Genomic DNA, 16,014 nt, shown 5'->3' with positions numbered 1-16,014 from the left:
TTGTAGCTTCCCTTGTGCTGCCGGATCTGGAGAAATCACCCCCACAAACACAGGGAATTTTTCCAGGCCAAAACTTGGGTTGGACGGGTTCAGCTGATTTCCGCACAATATTTATGGGCAGGTTCGGGCTGAATTTTACCATGTGCCCACTCCACCTGCAACCTTACAATGCCCATCTTCCACCTCCATTTTGGCACTTTATATAGACTAGGGATGCACTGAATCCACTATCTTGGATTTGGCCAAACCCCCGAATCCTTCACGAAAGATTCAGCCAAATACCGAACCGAATCGGAATCCTAATTTGGTTGAGAAACATTTTTGTACTTCCATGTTTTGTGACAAAAAGTCACGTAATCTCCCTCCCCGCCCCTAATTTGCATATGCAAATTATCAGATTTGGTTCGGCCAAGCAGAAGGATTCGGCTGAATCCAAATTCTGCTGAAAAAGGCCGAATCCTGGGCGAATCCCAAACTGAATCCTGGATTCGGTGCATCCCTAATATAAACTCACGCCTGTGAGCTGCACCACTTCAGTGATATAAGCGCGGGGTAGGTTGGACACGGCACTATAGATACCAAGGTGTGCTGGGTTAGGGTTTGTGAAAGGTCCGGTTATGGTTGGGTTGATTTTTTGTCGATCACTAGTGGGGTTCCTTCCTTTCTCTTGAAGACTACTATGGGGTAAAGTACAAAATGGCTACATTTGCCTAATTCTAGTAACCCCTAACAACCAATCAGATATTTGATATTAAATACTCTCCACTGATTGGCTGCTATGGCTTACTAGATCTGTCACAGATATTTGATATTAAATACTCTCCACTGATTGGCTGCTATGGCTTACTAGATCTAACCCCTTGGTGTGCTGGGTTAGGGTTTGTGAAAGGTCTGGTTATGGTTGGGTTGATTTTTTGTCGATCACTAGTGGGGTTCATTCATTTCCCTTGAAGACTACTATGGGGTAAAGTAAGAAAAGAGCTACATTTGCCTAATTCTAGTGACCCATAACTACCAGATATTTCATATTAAATACTCTCCACTGATTGGCTGCTATGGCTTACTAGATCTGTCACAAACCTTAACATAACCCCCAAATGTGGTGACTAGACTGGACAGCCTGCAAGAATGCTTACTAAACATAACAAAACCTTTCCCTTGAGTGCCTCGCTGCACATGATGAATGAAATCTAGATGCCGATTCTTTGTGGACTTTGCTACAACATCACTTTCAATCACAGCCTTGAATTCCATTTCCCTGGCTGAGTCGGCACATGACTATTCCCAGGGTACAACAGAGTGACTGGGCTAATGCATTAGGCAAGTGACAAAGCCTTTAATTAACTTATGCCTATTATTTCTGACGCCACTAGCCATCCGCCACTTAGTCCTGGCCCCATTCCAGCACCTGCATTTAATAAATCTCTTGCTTCCTATAAGGGAGAGCATTAGCTTGAAACGCGATGAGCTTTGCAAAAGGGATTGATTGAAATCAATCCAGATACCCCTGACATCCAGCGACTCGCCATTTAAATAGAATCTATACCTTATTTACAAGCAGGATTTATCTTCCACTTATTCTTTCCTTAAAAAAAGCGAGTGTAAAAGAGCTGCTTATTGCATAGGAAATGCCTTCTCTGCGCATTTTACATTTCCCTTGATGAGTGGGAGCTGACATAGGTCTTGACTGAGTGGTTTAAAGGAGAAGGTCACCCTTTTAAATGAACTTTTATGACGTGGCAGATTTCTTTAAGCTGTTGATTCTGATGTTCTGGGCTCTCTCTATAGGGAAAGTTATAATTCCATCCAGATACTAGAGTAACAGAACTGAATAGTGATGGGCGAATCTGAACAGTTTCGCTGAAAAATTCACGAATTTACAGCGAAATTTGCAAAACGGCAAAAAATTCACGAAACCGATTTCAATAGGCGTCAAAATAATTTTAATGGTCGTCAATTTTGATGCGAGTGTAAATTTTTATATGCGTGAGTATTAAGTCCAAATGAATAAAAGTCAATGGGCGTCCAAATAATTTTGATGAGCAACATTCTTTATGCGTCGTCAGTTGAGACGCACGTCAATTTTTTTTTAATGCAGTGGTTTTTTCGCAGGCAGAATGTGAATTAATTCACCTGCGACAAAACGTGGAGATTCATTGGGAATTCATGTCTGCTGAATTTATTCGCCCATCACTAGACCTGAGCAATATGAATTTATTCAGGGTGAGAATTTCACTATATGTTTATAGTATGTTGCTGTTTTTTGCTTCATTCGATTATTCCAACGGAAGCTTGGTTGGTAATTCCAATGAGCATAGCAACCAAGAAGCAATCTAAATTGAAAACAAGGACAAAAGGTTGAATTATTAAATAGCCATTAGAAGGTAAAGAAAACGAAGACCAGTTTGTAAATGATTTAGAATGTTATTGTCATGTTATGTCATCGTTAATTGTAAGGGGAATTGCCCCTCCAAAAGGTCTCCATGGGCTGAAGAGATGATTGGACACTTAGCAGTCATCAATAGATTATGTTAAACATTTAGAATGACTTCATCTGAGGCAAATGTATGGGAAACTCTCACTCAAGGACAGAAATGCAAATTTATGGAGAAAAAAGAGAGATGTATGTTTTCATGCATTATCTTCTATTGAAAGGTTGATTATAGCCAGTAAGTGTATGTTTCTACTATCTACATTCTAGACCAGGGGTGCCCAACCTTTTTTACCTGCGAGTCACATTCAAATGTAAATAGGGTTGAGGAGCAATACAAGCATAAAAAAAGGTCCTGGGGTGGCAAATAAGGGATTGGTAGCCCCTATGTGGACTGACAGCCTACAGGAGGCTCTATTTGGCAGTACAGCTGGTTTTTATACAACCAAAACTTGCCTCCAAGCCTGGAATTCAAAAATAAGCACCTCTTTTGAGGCCACTGGGAGCAACATCCAAGGGGTTGGTGAGCAACATGTTTCTCACGAGCAACTGGTTGGGGGTCACTGTTCTAGATATTGTGCATCCAAACATACTCCTACTGTAGATCAGCAACCTCCCATGGAGTAGCAAAACCTCCTGTCTGATTTACACAGAGGGTTGAGATATCTATCATGAAGTCTAGTAATATAATGGTAGATATTTGCTGGTACAATAATGAATTTGCATAGAGTTGGTGCATACAAAGCAAGTTTCATCAAGGCCTAAGCTATTTTATTGGGGAAATGGAAGAGGTAAAGCTACATATAGGATATAGTACATTATATCCCTGGAAAGTGCAATAACATACTTACTAGTGTTCTTACCGAGACATCAACTAACCCCATAGCAAATAAATAGTCATTTTTGAGACCTTATTTCATGTGTCACGAATCGGCACCCAGAATCCAGAACCAATGCTAAGCTCCCTGGTCTCGGATCTTGCTTCCACCTTTAACAGCCACCTTTCACCTCGGCTAATTGGATGCCATCGGGTCTTATTAAAAGAGGAGCCAAGCGAGGGTTCTGGATGAGCAGTGGGGCATGATCGCTAAACAAAGTCTTTGGGCAGAAGGTCACAGTTCAAGGATTAGACGAAATCGTAGTCAAACAGGCCGGGTCGGTGCGGGCAGAATTCTAGAGGAGTCAGACAGGCAAGGGTCAAAGCCGGGAGATCAATTAAGAGTTGTCCAAACAGGCTGGGGTCAGGTTACAGAGTGTAGAATAGTCGGATTACCAGGCTGGGGTGAGGATCACAGAAGTCAAAATAGTCAATCAGGCAGGGGCCAAAACAGGAATCAGATAACAGGATTATACAGGAATAGCACCCAGGAACTCACTAGGATGTACCAATAATGGGCAAAGAACAGTACAGGGAATTCCCTTTAAATAGTGTTTGAATTGCGTTTGACGTCATCACGCCGACGTCAATGCGCCTATAAGAAAAGGAGATGCGCGCTGCGTGTGCCCTAAGGAACCGGCACTTGAACATAAGAGGAGCAGCGTGTGCCCCTGCCAAAGGCGCGGCGGGCGTCCCCGCCGGCCCAATAGACCACCAGGGTAAGCTCTCACATCATGTTACTATTTAGAGTGAAATGGTATTAAAGGGATCCTGTCATCGGAAAACATGTTTTTTTCAAAACGCATCATTTAATAGTGCTACTGAAGCAGAATTGTGCACTGAAATCCATTTCTCAATAGAGCAAAGGGATTTTTTTATATTCAAGTTTGAAATCTGACATGGGGCTAGACATATTGTCAATTTCCCAGCTGCCCCTGGTCATGTGACTTGTGCTCTGATAAACTTCAATCACTCTTTACTGCTGTACTGCAAGTTGGAGTGATATCATTTTGAAACATTTTTTTTTCCCATGACAGTATCCCTTTAAGTATTCAAGAATCCAGAACTGGATCATTATGGGGTTAGTGAGTATGAATTTCACATAATTACTAATATGGTCATAGAATTCAGTTGCTGTATTATATATTGAGGATTTGGGAGGCCTCCAATAAATAATGCTGCTTTAAACTGTAACATCACAAAGACCAAAAGGGAGATCCAAGCAGACAGTACATGGGCAAATGTTAAGAATGTGTTACTGACAAGTACTGATAGACTAATAAATTCAACAGGCGGGAAATGCGGCTAATTTGAGAGTTTCGCCGTCGGCGAATACATTTGCAAAACTGCGAAGAAAATTTGACAGCTAAAAATCCGGCACATTAACAAAATTTTGGCTGGCGTCAGAATAGTCACGCCCATTAAAGATTGTTGTGCATCAGAATTATTCGGATGCCCGTTGACTTTAATGCATTTGGACAAAATAGACACTTGTATAAAAGTTGTCACGTGTCTCAAAATTGATGTGCGTCAAAATAATTTTGACGCCCATTGACTTTGATGCGTTTCACCAATTTTTCCCATGAAATTCACAAATTTTTCAATGAAACAGGACAAATTCATCCACCACTACTGACTAGTCAAGTAGGCCCAAAGTCCATCCATATACTGTACATTACAAACTGCACTGAGTTCCACTTGTCTACTTTAGTATCTCCCGACTCCCGCCCTTCACATCTCTATGCCCTTGGCCAGACAAAGAGAGACGGCTTTTATCCTGAATCAATGTGAAGTCACTTAAAAGGAAAGCACAGATCCAGTTACTCTCACCCGGCCAGGAAACTGATAGAAGATATTACCACAAGAATACACAGCTAATTGGTCTTGTTTTATTGCCTCAGTCTGAAGGGGATTGTTGTGGAAACAAATGAAATATTGTTCTTAAAGCATCTGAACAGGAAGGGATCTCTAAAGTGAGAAAGCACAAGGATAGGCACAAAAAAAGTGTTGCAGGTATGATGAAAGTCAATTCTATCCCTTCAATAGCTACTGAGCACAATCAGATCATTTTGCAGAAATTTGCATTTCCTTTCCAATTTGTTTCACATTGCCCCACTTCTTAACCATTTCTTAAGGTTGAAGAGCTGCAGGCTGGATATTTCAACGTTTGAGCAGTTATTTTAGAAAAGCTGATTGGAAGGGAAAAGATAGGACCAACCAAGAAACTTACCCAAAATAGCAACGACTTCATCATCTTGGATGACTTCCAAAGAGCCAGAAACCACAAAGCACAGTGTATCGATACTTTCTCCCGCATGATAAATTAAATCCCCAGGAGCACAGTGAGCGGTTTGAAATTCCATGGCCAAGGCTCGTAGGCATCCGTCACTTGCCAGTCGAAAGGCTGGGTGCTCCTTGAAAACTTTCCGGTTCAGATGCACACAGATGTCTGCTCGCATATCCTTCGGGCAGATCTGCAATACCTACAGAATGTGAAAAATACAACCAATTATTATTTCAGCTGCAACAGAAAATAATGTTTTTTTTATAAAAAAAAACAAAACTGTAGGTTTTATTGACACTATTTAGAAAAGAACTTGCATCCAAACATGCCCCTTAGCAATATACCTGTTCTGTAATGAATGAAAGGGAGTCACCAAGTGTCACAAGTAACCACTCTTGATAAACTCACCAAGTGGAAGTGGTGGTCAAGGGGCACCAGCCCCATACCCTCAACCCAAAAACCACCACTCAAGTGGTGGTTCCAGGCACACCAGAAAATCCATGGGGCCACACATGTTGCATAAAAAGTAATTTATTTCAATTTAAATTGAAAGCAAACATCTCCTAATGGCCCATGAGTAAGTGCCTTAAGGTGAGAAATGTGCAGGGCCATTAGGAGATGTTCACTTTTCATCAGTGGCGTAACTAGATGTTGCTGGGCCCCACAGCAAATTAATTTTAGGGCCCCAAACATATCCAGTGTTTGTCCTGTTTTACCAATATATGTTCAAATTGCTCATCAGTGAGAGCCTCATGGGACCCCCTGTACCTCCTGGGCCCCCTGCAGCCGCAGAGTCTGCTTCCTCTGTAGTTACGCCCCTGCTTTTCATTTAAATTGAAATAAATAACTTTTTACTTTTTTCTAGTGTGCCTGGAACTCCGTTCTATATCATTGCTACCATGGAGTTACCAACAAGTTGGAGCGGGTGGTAATTCCAAGGTTCCATTAGTAATTTGCTTCCTTGACTGGAACTGTACTGATGCCCACAATGGAGGATTTCAGGGAAAAACACTGTATAGAAAACAAATTTAATATTGCATCAATATTTTGCACATAGCACTGTGTTCATAAATGACCACATTTGATATAAGATAGAGGATTACAGATCTCAAGTCTAATTACAGCTTTAGAAGAGAGGGATTCACAGTTAATAATATCTTGAAATGTTCAGTCAAGGCATTTCTAGGTTGGCAACACACAAGGGGATTCCCAACTAGTAGTTCACAAGCCCACTGAGATAAATCATGAGCAATTTGGCCTAGCTGGCCTGCATGGGGATAGGGTGGACCATTAGGGATACCATATGCAATAGAACCAGACAAAAGTGGATCCAAATGGTTACTGATGGCTCTACGCATGATGAGATGCTTGGCCATTTTGGGTTTTGGTTTGTTTTAAAGAGGAATATAAAACAATACACTTATATGCTCCCATTCCAGGTGGACATTACGTAATCTTATTTAGTGATGGGCGAATTTATTCGGCAGGTGCGAATTTGTGGCGAATTTGCGCGATTCGCCACCAGCGAATAAATTCGTCGGGGTCAAAACATTTTTTCGAAAAAATGGACGCCGCCGTCAAAAACGGCCGCCAGCCTCAAAAACGGGCGCCGTTTCCCGAATTTTTCGCAGTTTCGCAAATTTCGCCCATCACTAATCTTATTCAATAACTATATAAAAAAACAACAAGCAATTTAATTGGCTTTAGAATAAAGCTACATCTAGCGTGTTGAGTGTATGAGCAAGGGAACACATAAGCTCCACTGGGGCAGAGACTGATGTGAATGAGGAACAATCTTTGTGAAGTGCTGCTTAAACTAGTTGGCACTATATAAATGCCATACAATAATAGTCAAGCCCCTGAACTAATTACAGAGAAACCGCAAAAACAGTACTTCTATAGAGCAGGTCAACATTAAAGTGGCCTCCTATAAATGTGTGAATGAATATGAAAATTGCACAGGGTATTTTCATGGCTACAATAGATTTCCCTGTAGCTATGGTTACACAGGGTCCTTGGATAGTGCTCAGAACTGTTCATTTCCAACAACAAATGAACATTTGGGTGTAAAACAGTGATCCCCAAGCAGTGGCTCTTGAGCAACATGTGGCTCACCAACCCCTTGAATGTTGTTCTCAGTGGCCTCAAAGCAGATGCTTATTTTTGTATTCCTGGCTTAGAGGTAATGTTTGGTTGCAGGTGTACTGCCAAGTAGAGTCTCCTGTAGACTGCCAACCCATATAGCAAAAGGCCAATTACAACCCTTATTTGGCATCTTCAGAGACTTTTTCATGTTTGTGTTGCTCCCCAACTATTTTTACATTTCAGTTTGGCTCATGGGTAAAAAGGTTGGGGTGAGAACATCAGTAAATCTAACTAAAATATCAGCTGTGGTATCCAAAGAGCTTTTCTGCTTACACTATCCTTGTCTATCCCTGGTCACCTACTCATACTCTACTGTCTGCAACCTTCTCATAATATAAGTAGGACCATCACAATATTTCCCACCAGCAGCAGAGCCTGAATATGTTGACCTGGGTTTTCTTACACAGTTTTTTAGCCCATGGAAGCTCTATATGAATTAATGGTAGCATGCAATACAGTGGCTTGGTCAAATAAACAATTATGAGATTCTTTAGGAGTAATCAATGGAACTGAATGTAGAGCAAATCATGACCTGAATTCATTATTTGTCCATTGAACATCACAGGTAAAGTGACATGTTAATTTTAGAAGTGGATTTTTCCAATCAGTTTTATCTAATTTGGTTACATAGAGCAAATCAATACATCCGAATACCTTGAGAATAGTAATAACTTACTGACCAGCATATTACTTTGCTTTCACATCCGACCTTATGGTAATATAGGGAATAATTGCACCAGATACAGACTGAATAAAACTTCATCTGAATACAAATGAAGACCAAAGGATCGGCGTTTTAAATTTAAGGATGTTATTCAACAATATGAAATCAGTAGTCATTGAAACAACGACTGGGTGCAAATATTTCTTTAAGGAAAACCAAAATAAATTGTTCTTAATTTATATCTGATTTGACTTATTCTCAATACAGTCTAGATAAGCTGATATAGAAAATGGTCCCATGGTAATTCAATTTGTAATTACTATGGGTACAATAGAACCCCCCCAAGTGTTAACAGTGTAGTATACTGTATTATTACTTTTATAGGAGAATTTAACTTCCGTATAAGATGAGTTTATTTTGAATGTATATTCCTGTTTTGTAGAAAACATAGGAAAAACGATGCTGCCAAATAAACCCGATTTAATGACATTTGTGTACTCCTTAATATGAGGCAACTAGCTAATAGGTTGGCTTGTCAAGGAGGAATCACCACTTCAGACAAATATACAAATTAATCATCAACAGCTAAATTGTCATTTAAATAGTTGAATAATAACTTGGTTCTTTTATGCAATACATTTATACAAATGTAATGTTTTCAAATAACTGTCCAATACTATATACATTTAGGTCTTGTCATTTATTAAAGAGACCACATCTGAAAAACTGTAGACCTAACAGTATTCCTTTAAGTCATTGGGTATATGCCTTCCATGGATCCTTTATTTGAAAGAAAAAAAGTATAGAAACATCGATGGCTTCTCAACAAAAACATGAAGCCAGTTTCACTTTAGTACTTCCTGACACTTCCTGTCCTGCAGAACCTCAGAGGAGCTGATAAAACTAATTACCAGTCAACTAAGAAGTCCCTGATAATGAGATGCTCAAAGGCTGCTGCTTAGAGAAGGGAGGGGTTTGTTTGTCAAAAGTAGAGAAGGGAGCTCTGAACAAATTGCCCTGTTTATAAAGGGGGAAGGAGGGGTTTAAAGGAGTATTCAACCCTTTGAATACTTTCAACCCCCACCCATGTAGACCCCCCAGCCTAACTGCCCCCTGGGGAAATGCCCCGTAACTTTTTAGTTACCCCTCGGCGCAGATTCAGGCATTGGAGTTCACCGCAGGCTTCTTCCGGGTCTTTGTGTCTCCTTCCGGCACTTGGGCAACTTCTGTCCATTTCGGCACATGCGCAGTTGTAAACCGGTAAATTGCTCCAACTGCGCATATGCCGCTTCGCCGGTCTCTGTCTCAGCTTACCGAAGACCCGGAAGATGGCTGAGTGGAACTCTGATGCCTTAATCTGTGCCGAGGAGTAAGTAAAAAGTTAGGGGCATTTCCCCGGGGCAGTAGTTAGGCTGGGGGGGAGGAGGGAGGGGGTCTATGTGGTGTGCGGGGTAAGGGGTTTTTTTTGCTAAAGGGTTGAATTTTCCTTTAAGGTCAGTAAGAATAGCCCAACTTTCAAATTAGTGCTTTAGAATGACAAATAACAAAGGAAAATATAGATTGTAAAAAAAAAATTTACTATAGACAATGTAATTTCAAAATATGTCCTATTTATTGTGCTCATTTTAGCTAAGGGTTTTTTAGGCGAGCGAGGAGATACAACCCCTCATTTAAATAAAAATGAAACACCATAGGGGGTCCTTTAAGAATGCAATTGCAGTGTGCCAAGTGTAATTTTAGAAACAAAACACCATGCTATTTACCCATAAGGTAGGGTTCCCAACCATAATTCCAGGTTGCATCTAGCATTTTAAAAATGGGTGTTGCAACACTCCTAGGGAGCACATTAAAATGCTGTTTGCACATAATTTGCTGGGCACAAGTCTGGTGTGCGTGTTGACACAGCCTATGGTGGTAACTCTGGAGGTACCAAGGTGATGGTATCTCTGGGGTTCCCCTGTATCAGTAGGCACAGTTGCACACCATTCATCAGAAAAGGCATTGGGAACAATGTGGAAGTGCAGGAGAATGTTCCGATACAATACTGTATTTGTCAATATGTACTCTCCATTGCAGAACATCTGCTCTTCCAGGTGCATTCATAAATGACCCCTTATGAGTATCTTGCTGTTTCTTAAAGTACCTTGGAACGTCATATAATAAATATTATAATATGAGAAACTATAGCAGCAATTCCCAACAATTTTTCAAGCAAAAAATGGTCAGAAACATCTACAACTCCGACATTGAAGATGGTACTAGAGATGCCACCGGGTATTGTGATCTATAACCCTGGGGTTCACAACAGCATGAAACACTTCCTTTTAAAAATGTGTTGAGAAAATGTGATCAAAACTGAATGACACTCACCTTTTCAGTATCTATACCCCTAGACATGGACCATGTGGAGACAATATAATCCATCACCCGCTCGCTCAGTCCCTTGGGAACCTGGTAGAGCTTGAGGAAATCCCGAACGCTGTTTAACATTTCATGGTATCGGTTTGTGTTGGCGTACATTTGCTGGAAGATAGTTGTGACGTTACCAAATATAGTTGCATATAGAAGTGCTAAAACAGACAGACAAATAGAAAAATAGAAAGAAGAACATATTTTTAGTGCACATTATCTGAGCCATGACATATGGTCTCATCATAATACTATTCCTACAGTCATTGTTTAGCACAGCACTAGGGTTTCCAGAGGAGCTCAGTGCTTAGCAAGCAGTTACTGAAGTCTAATGTGCTTATTGGAAAGCTGTCTAGATGTCTAGAAGGCCTTTGACTGGGGTGAGGCCAAGGGGACACAGGTGCCAGGACCTTTAAAAAAGCAATTAAAGTGTTATTACTACATAATGAAAGTCCAGCTGGAATATTTCTCTGGCCATAGCTGACAGCTGGACTCTGTCCTCAGGCACTTGGATGGTTGTTGCTGTCGAAGGCAAGAAATAGTGAGGAGGCTCAATGTGTTCTTGCAAGATTATTCTGTTCTGAGGCAAAGAAACAAAAGCACCCTTAACAATGGTATTCAGTATTAGGGTCAGGATCTCAGTTAGGGCCCCAAAAGTCAAATTCTGGGGCTTCTCATCCCCCTTATCTATACAAATATATAGACTCCTGACAGTGGTAAATTTTATGGGGCAGATTCACTAAAGGGTGAATTATTGGCAGCAACCGATTCGCACACATCGCACCACTTCGCCAGGTGCAAATTCGCTACCACTACACTAAGGGGCCCATTTACTTATGAAAAAACTTTGAATTTCAAATGGTTTTTTTGGCTACTTCGACCATGGGGCTAATTCGACCTTCGACTACGACTTCGACCTCGAATCGAACGAACGATTCAAACTAAAAATCGTTCGACCATTCGATAGTCGAAGTACTGACTCTTTAAAAAAAAAACTTCAACCCCCTAGTTCGCCATCTAAAAGCTACCGAAGTCAATGTTAGCCTATGGGGAAGGTCCCCATAGGCTTTGCTATCTTTTTTAGCTCGAATAAAGATCGTTCGATTGATGGATTAAAATCCTTCTAATCGAATGATTCGAAGGATTTAATCGTTCGATCGAACGATTTTTTGTTCGATCGTTCGATTGAATGAATTGTGCTAAATCCTGGATTCAGTTAGGGATTCCGCCTTTTTCAACAGGTTTGGCCGAATCCTTGTGTGTGGCCGAACCGAATTCTAATTTGCATATGTAAATTAGGTGCGGGAAGGGAAATCATGTGACTTTTCATCTCAAAACCAGGAAGTAAAACATTCTTTCTCCACTTTTCCCTTCCCCGCCTCTAATTTGCATATGCAAATTATGTTTCTTTCACAAAGGATTTGGGGATTCAGGCGAATCCCAAATAGTGGATTTGTTGCATCCCTAGTAAAAATTTGCGAGTGATCTTGCGTTTGTATAGAGGTTTTATTATATAATATTTATTATAAATGCTGGTACAAATGCTTGACGTTACCACAAATGTCCAGGAAACCTTAACAAAGACAAGAGAGTTAATATAATGCCCTACACATGAGCCCACTGTAAATTGAATGTTCCATATGACTTTTGCAGGCAATTCTGATTTAAAAAAGGAAAAGTCGCCAGTGTTTTTGGAACTTTAATGCTTTTTCAGCACACAAGACATGATGTAAGTGACAGAAGATTGAGGAAAATGAAGCTTCTTTTTAGTACTTCGCCTGGTCTGAGTCGACCTATGAACAATGTGTGAACAATTGCAAGCGACAGTCTAGCGAATTGGCGCCTGCGACTGTTAGCGAATTGGCGATGTCGCTGCAGATGGTAATGCTGGAGAAAAGTCGCTGGCGTTAGCCACTTCGCCCTTTAGTGAATCTGCCCCTATGACTCTTTGGGGCAGATTTATGAGTTCATATACTGCTCGTTTCTCCGAATCATACCACGATTTTTTCCATAATTTATCAAGTGTAAAAACCATAACATCTAGGAATACAAAAGTACGGCAAGTAAAAGCTGTCGAGGTCAAGAAGAAATCAGTAGAAAGTTCCCTTTTTTTTCTTGCAAAGATCAGCCTTTCGTTTGTGGTTTTCGAGGTTTTCAAAATCATTGTTCATTGTCATACAAGTTTTTAATCGTTCACGGATAATTTGGGGTTTACAAATTTTCTCAACAGCTATTTTCGTTCTTACTTTTTTATTCGAATCTTTTAAAAATATTTATGTCATTTGTGATTTTAGAGAAATATAGTTAATCATGGTTTCAAAAAGCTTTAGTAAATGGGCCTCTTAGTGTGCCTTTTAAATGCCCAGAAGACTTCCAAAGGAGGCACTGGCTCACTATGGGGTAAATTTATCAAAGAGTGAAGTTCCGCCACTAGAGTGAAATTCCCCCACTCTCAATTCATTTCTATGGGATTTTGAAAGGCGTATTTATCAATGGGTGAAAGTGAAATTTCACTCTAGTGGTGGAACTTCACTATTAACTTCACTCTTTGATAAATATACCCCTATGCAACATCAGTAGTAATATTCACATGGTTATGTCCTTATGGCCCTCCCACTTATCCAGTGTCGGACTGGGATGCCAGGGACCCACTAAAAAACCTTAGACGGTGGGCCCACTTTCCAAACTATTATTCCTCCTCTCCTCAGTCAACCTCTTTATTCTCCTAGTCTTTTATATCTACTTAATATACTTTATTCTTCCATTATTAAGCCTCTTTTTACCATAAAGAAATAGAAAATGACCATGAAATAGGCCAAATGTTTAGAAGCAAGAGGACCACTGACACCTGGGCCCACCGGGAGTTTTCCTGGTATCCCGGTGGGCCAGTCTGACTCTGCACTTATCTCATATTATCCACCATTCCCCAACCATCTGCCACAGGATCCTATGATGAAAACAAAGATCCCAGTCTTGGGCTTTAGAGGCAGTGATGCAAAATTTCATAGACAAAACCTGACAAAACCATTGTGGTGCCTAGTAAAGATATTGGGGCACAGCGAAAATTTTTCAGAAATCTCATCCGCAGGGACACCGCCAATTTACTAACAGGCGTAGACGACAATTGGCTATAGAGAGAAACCGTCGCTAGTGCAGTTTCACGCCTTATCGGCAGGCGTATTTTCGCTCAGGCGAACGGTCGTTACTCCACAAATTCACTAAAGTGCGAATTTTACAGATCATTACATCTTTTGCTAGAGTTTCGTTCGCCACCTTAGACCTGGCGAACTGATAAGATGCAGTTGAACACTAGTGAAAGATCCTGATGAATTAACGGTAGCAAAACTTTGCACGCTTTCGGCAGCCCAGACCCAACATTGCATTTTAGTGAATTAGCGTAGTGGTAACGAATTTATGCCTGGCGAAGTGGCTTAAAGTGTGGCACCTATACCTATAGTAAAGGTGTTGCAGATTTTTCCTGTATTGTCATTGTATGTTACGAAGGATAATAATATCAGCCAATTATTCAATAGTGTAGGGGTGGAAATTGATGCTCTGTTCTGTGACAATTATTTAATTGTTTTTTGGCTTAGTTCGGGAAATTTAAATTCAGCTCAATACTTGAGTAATGAACTTGAGCAAATATAAAGTGCAAACAATTTCATTTGTACTGTAAATCCACCCACAAACACAGAGAATCTGTAAAAAAAAAAAAATAGTTGCCAGTTGTTTTCCACGAAGCCTTTGATAAGAGTCTGGCATGTTGTGCAGCGGCGAAGGATTTGTGATGTGTTTTTATCTGTCGCTCAGGCTGCCCATTTAATGGTTTAAAGCTTGGAACACCTGCCAGCTGTCTGCACGTGGAAATATGAGGAATGTGTACCACTCCTGAGCAAGCTGCTAATCAGCTGTTATACGGCAATACACAACTAACTGCCGAGTATTTGTTAAAGGGATATCATCATGGAAAAATATTTTTTTCAAAACGCATCAGTTAATAGTGCTGCTCCAGCAGAATTCTGCACTGAAATCCGTTTCTCAAAATAACAAACAGAATTTTTTATATTTCATTTTGAAATCTGACATGGGGCTAGACATATTGTCAGTTTCCCAGCTGCCTCCACTCATGTGACTTGTGCTCTGATAAACTTCAATCACTCTTTACTGCTGTACTGCAAGTTGAAGTGATATCAACCCCTCCTCCCCCAGCAGCCTGACAACAGAACAATGGGAAGGTAACCAGATAGCAGATCCCTAAAGGTGGCCATAGACGTAACAATTACAATCTTTCTTGGAAAAGATCTTTCCAAGAAAGATTTTTCATTTTAATACACACGTGTAGAGGTGAATCGTTAGATATACAGATAGAAACAATAGAATTCTACCTGTATCTGACGATTCAGCACTAACAATGGCTGATGTTTAGGTGCCTTCAAAGGCACCCGATCAAAATTTGGCGTACAGCCTGATCGACGAGCTGACCGATATCCAAGTCTTCTGTCGATATCGGTCGGCTCGTTTCCCACCATACACGTACCAAATATCGTATGAAAATTTGTTTCATACGATATTATCTGTGTGTCTATGGCCATCTTAACACAAGTTAAAAGCTGCCTGATAGATCTAAGAACAACACTCAATAGTAAAATCCAGGTCCCACTGAGACACATTCAGTTACATTGAGTAGGAGAAACAACAGCCTGCCAGAAAGCAGTTCCATCCTAAAGTGCTGGCTCTTTCTGAAATCACATGACCAGGCAAAATGACCTGAGATGCACCTACACACCAATATTACAACTAAATACACTTGCTGGTTCAGGAATGACATTTTATATCGTAGAGTGAATTATTTGCAGTGTAAGTGTAATTTAGAAATAAAAACGATGTCATAAAAATCAGAATCCCTTTAAGGAAAAACATTATTTTACATTCTATAAAGCCTACTTTTGAGAGATGTATTATCTATATGGATTATTTAGGATTGTTTTGTGCCATGCTAAGAAGAAACATTGGTGCCTGGTCAAAACTCTATTCAATAAATATTTGCACTGAACACCAACAGGATGGTTGTACCTGTTTAGAATAGGGCACGAGGCTAAAAAAACTGAGATAGAAGTTTTGGACAAAATAAAATCTTCCAAATAACAGAATTAGTTCATTAACTCATTGGAGAGCTGGAGTTGTTTGGCACTACTGTTGCTGCT

The 16,014-nt window shown here is 40.4% G+C and overlaps 1 protein-coding gene across 1 annotated transcript in view; it reads right to left on the bottom strand.

Annotated features, from left to right (window-relative positions):
• Positions 1–16,014, bottom strand: part of LOC121393600 (potassium voltage-gated channel subfamily H member 1) — a 185,047-nt gene that overhangs the window by 91,168 nt on the left and 77,865 nt on the right. Inside the window, exons 9-10 of the mRNA XM_041562519.1 lie at positions 10,772–10,971; positions 5,539–5,791 (exon numbers count right to left, since the gene is read on the bottom strand). Of these exons, the coding sequence (XP_041418453.1) occupies positions 5,539–5,791; positions 10,772–10,971 (453 nt within the window). The remainder of the gene's footprint in view (positions 1–5,538; positions 5,792–10,771; positions 10,972–16,014) is intronic.

The sequence above is a fragment of the Xenopus laevis genome, chromosome 5L (genome assembly GCF_017654675.1).
Source record: "Xenopus laevis strain J_2021 chromosome 5L, Xenopus_laevis_v10.1, whole genome shotgun sequence".
NCBI classification, from domain to species: Eukaryota; Metazoa; Chordata; class Amphibia; order Anura; family Pipidae; genus Xenopus; species Xenopus laevis.
This window is presented reverse-complemented; position numbering and strand designations above follow the sequence as displayed.